The 2500-nt window shown below is 39.0% G+C and overlaps 1 protein-coding gene across 4 annotated transcripts in view; it reads left to right on the forward strand.

Annotated features, from left to right (window-relative positions):
- Nucleotides 1-2500, forward strand: part of bark (protein bark beetle) — an 87691-nt gene that overhangs the window by 29960 nt on the left and 55231 nt on the right. For all 4 annotated transcript variants that reach the window (XM_070133974.1, XM_070133976.1, XM_070133977.1 and 1 more), the window contains exon 2: nucleotides 2491-2500. This exon is cut by the window's right edge and continues 151 nt beyond it. In XM_070133974.1, the coding sequence (XP_069990075.1) occupies nucleotides 2491-2500 (10 nt within the window). The remainder of the gene's footprint in view (nucleotides 1-2490) is intronic.

Raw genomic sequence — 2500 nt, forward strand, 5'->3', positions numbered from 1 at the left:
TATTATTTTCATGAATACACTTATATATTTTATATATCTGTGTGGGTTGACTGCGCAGACATCTCTTTCTTGCTCTAATGCAGTGTTTTGATATGTCTTTCTTTCAGTCTAATTCCCTCCCTCCCTTTCTTTCTCTCTCTCTCTCTCTCTCTCTCTCTGTCTCTCTCTCTCTCTCTCTCTCTCTCTCTCTCTCTCTCTCTCTCTCTCTCTCTTTCTCTCTCTCTATCTATCTCTATCTATCTAACTTTGTATCTCTATCTATTTATATATGTGTCTATCTCTCTCGCACGTATTTGTTTCTGTTTCCTTGTGTGCGTGATGGTTGTCCACCCCCGCCGGATCAATGGCGGATCCAATATCACCTTCCCTGCATAATTCCCCTTAATCCCCCGCAAGGCAGCCGCAGGGTGGGCAGGCGACCCCCCTTCCGACGCCACGGCAAGCGCGCCTCTTCCAAACGTCCTCGAAGTCCTGACCCTCGCGGCACCCTCGACTCCGCAGCGTGAAGCCCCGCGCGGTCCGATATTAAGCGACGTTGTGGGCCTTCGTTGGGGTAGTCTAATGTCCTTATACGCACCCCGAGTATATTCACCAAAGCAGAGTGCGAATACGTACAACAGTGGTAGTATTATAAATGAAGTCTCTTCTTTTGATGATCGGATTAATGTAGGGTTTAATCGCTATAAAAGTTCCCACTTTTTAACTCAGGAATGGGAATCGCTAGTCATAGGTACGTGGGAATGGGAGAGATATGGGAATTTCTCTCTTTTTTTTTTTAATTCGTCTCAAGCGTGGACAATCAGATTCTGTCGGGTTATGCTGGGTCAGCGGCGGCTTACGTTCTGCCCCGAGGTCAGCTTGGTCCTGGGAACGTGGGCGGGGGAGGGTGTTTGTCCTTGTTTTTCTTTGTTGTTTTTCCGTCTCGTGTTCGCGGAATCTGAAAAAAAACGTTTTCCTTTGTTATCCGTTTTCTGATATTTTTAATTTTTTTCAGTTATTTATTTATCATTTTACGATTATGGTGATGATGGAAATTATCATTATTGTTATCATTGTTGTTGCTGTTGTTGTTGTTGTTGTTGTTGTTGTTGTTGTTGTTGTTGTTGTTGTTGCTGTTGCTGTTATTGTTGTTTTTATTATTATTATTATTATTATTATTATTATTATTATTATTATTATTATTATTATTACTATTATTATCATTATCATTATTAATATGCGTTTGGTAGTCTTTTATCTTATCTCTCATTTTTTTTGTTTTTGCCCCATGTCATTAGTTAATATGTCTGTTATATGTTTTATGATTTATTTACTTATCTATTTCATCTACTTATCTTAATTCTTCGCTTCTCATGTTACTCACCTTATTCTGACCTTCTTTCTTCGCCCATATTCGCTTTCCTTTCCCCTTGTTTATCACTGATCTCCTTCTCATCTTCTCCCTTCCTTCTTCGCTTCGCATTTCGTCCTCGTATTTCGTTTTCTCTTCGCTATCTTTCTCTTAGTTCCTGTTTCTTGAGTGTTTTTTTTATTGCCAAATCAAAAATCAACCCTCCTTATCTTATCGTCTTCCTTTTATTTCTCGTTTCACCGCTTCCTTTTCTTTGTCATTCTCTCCCCCTCTCTCTTTTTCTGTCTCGATATCTTTCTCTTTCTCATTTTCTTTTCACGCCTTTTTTTCCTTTCTCCTCTCTGTTTGCTCTTCTCTAATACTGTTCGTTTCTCTGTCTCTTGCTCTCACTCTCTGTCTGTCTGTCACACACGCGTGCGCTCGCGCGCTTACACTCACCCTATCATTTTTCTTCTCTCTCTCTCTTTCGTCCTTTCTTACTCTCCCCCCTTTATCTTATCTTTCCGTCTTTCACTTTGCCCTCTTTTCCATCCACTTTCGCTTACCTCCTATTTGCCTCTCTGCCCTTCGCTCTCTTTGGCCTCAACCCATTTTCTGTCACTCTCCTCTTCCAACGTTTTTCTTCATTCTTGCGTAATGTTTTAATAATCCGTGACTTTTAAGATCCTCGTTATATGCCTTTAAGTGTTTCTTGTTTTTCTTTTTTTCTTTTTTTTTCTTTTTTTTTTTGTCAAAATGTGTTACGTTATGATTTGGCTGTTTGCATCGTCAAAGAGAGAGAAATGTTAGAAAGAAAATGGCCGTTGGTCTTGAGAAATAGATTTCATATTTAAGTTAATTCTCCTTCTTAGGTTGTAAAAATATGAGTGAGGTTGTATGTATATATAATGTCGCAATCCATGCTATTAAGTCTGATGAACATACATAACAGAAAATGTAAATACATGCTTCACATTATGGAAATCTCGTTCTTATACATTCCTTTTCCTATATGTCACAATAACCTTTGTCAGGAACTCAACATTTGAACTTCACGGATATTTCATAACAAACATTTTTTCTTTCATTTTGAAGCTATTCTTCCCTTTCTCATTTCCTGTTTTGTGTTGTCTTTAACGCGTTTTCTCTGTCGTTCCCAGGGCACCCCGA

The sequence above is a fragment of the Penaeus vannamei genome, chromosome 19 (assembly GCF_042767895.1).
Source record: "Penaeus vannamei isolate JL-2024 chromosome 19, ASM4276789v1, whole genome shotgun sequence".
NCBI classification, from domain to species: Eukaryota; Metazoa; Arthropoda; class Malacostraca; order Decapoda; family Penaeidae; genus Penaeus; species Penaeus vannamei.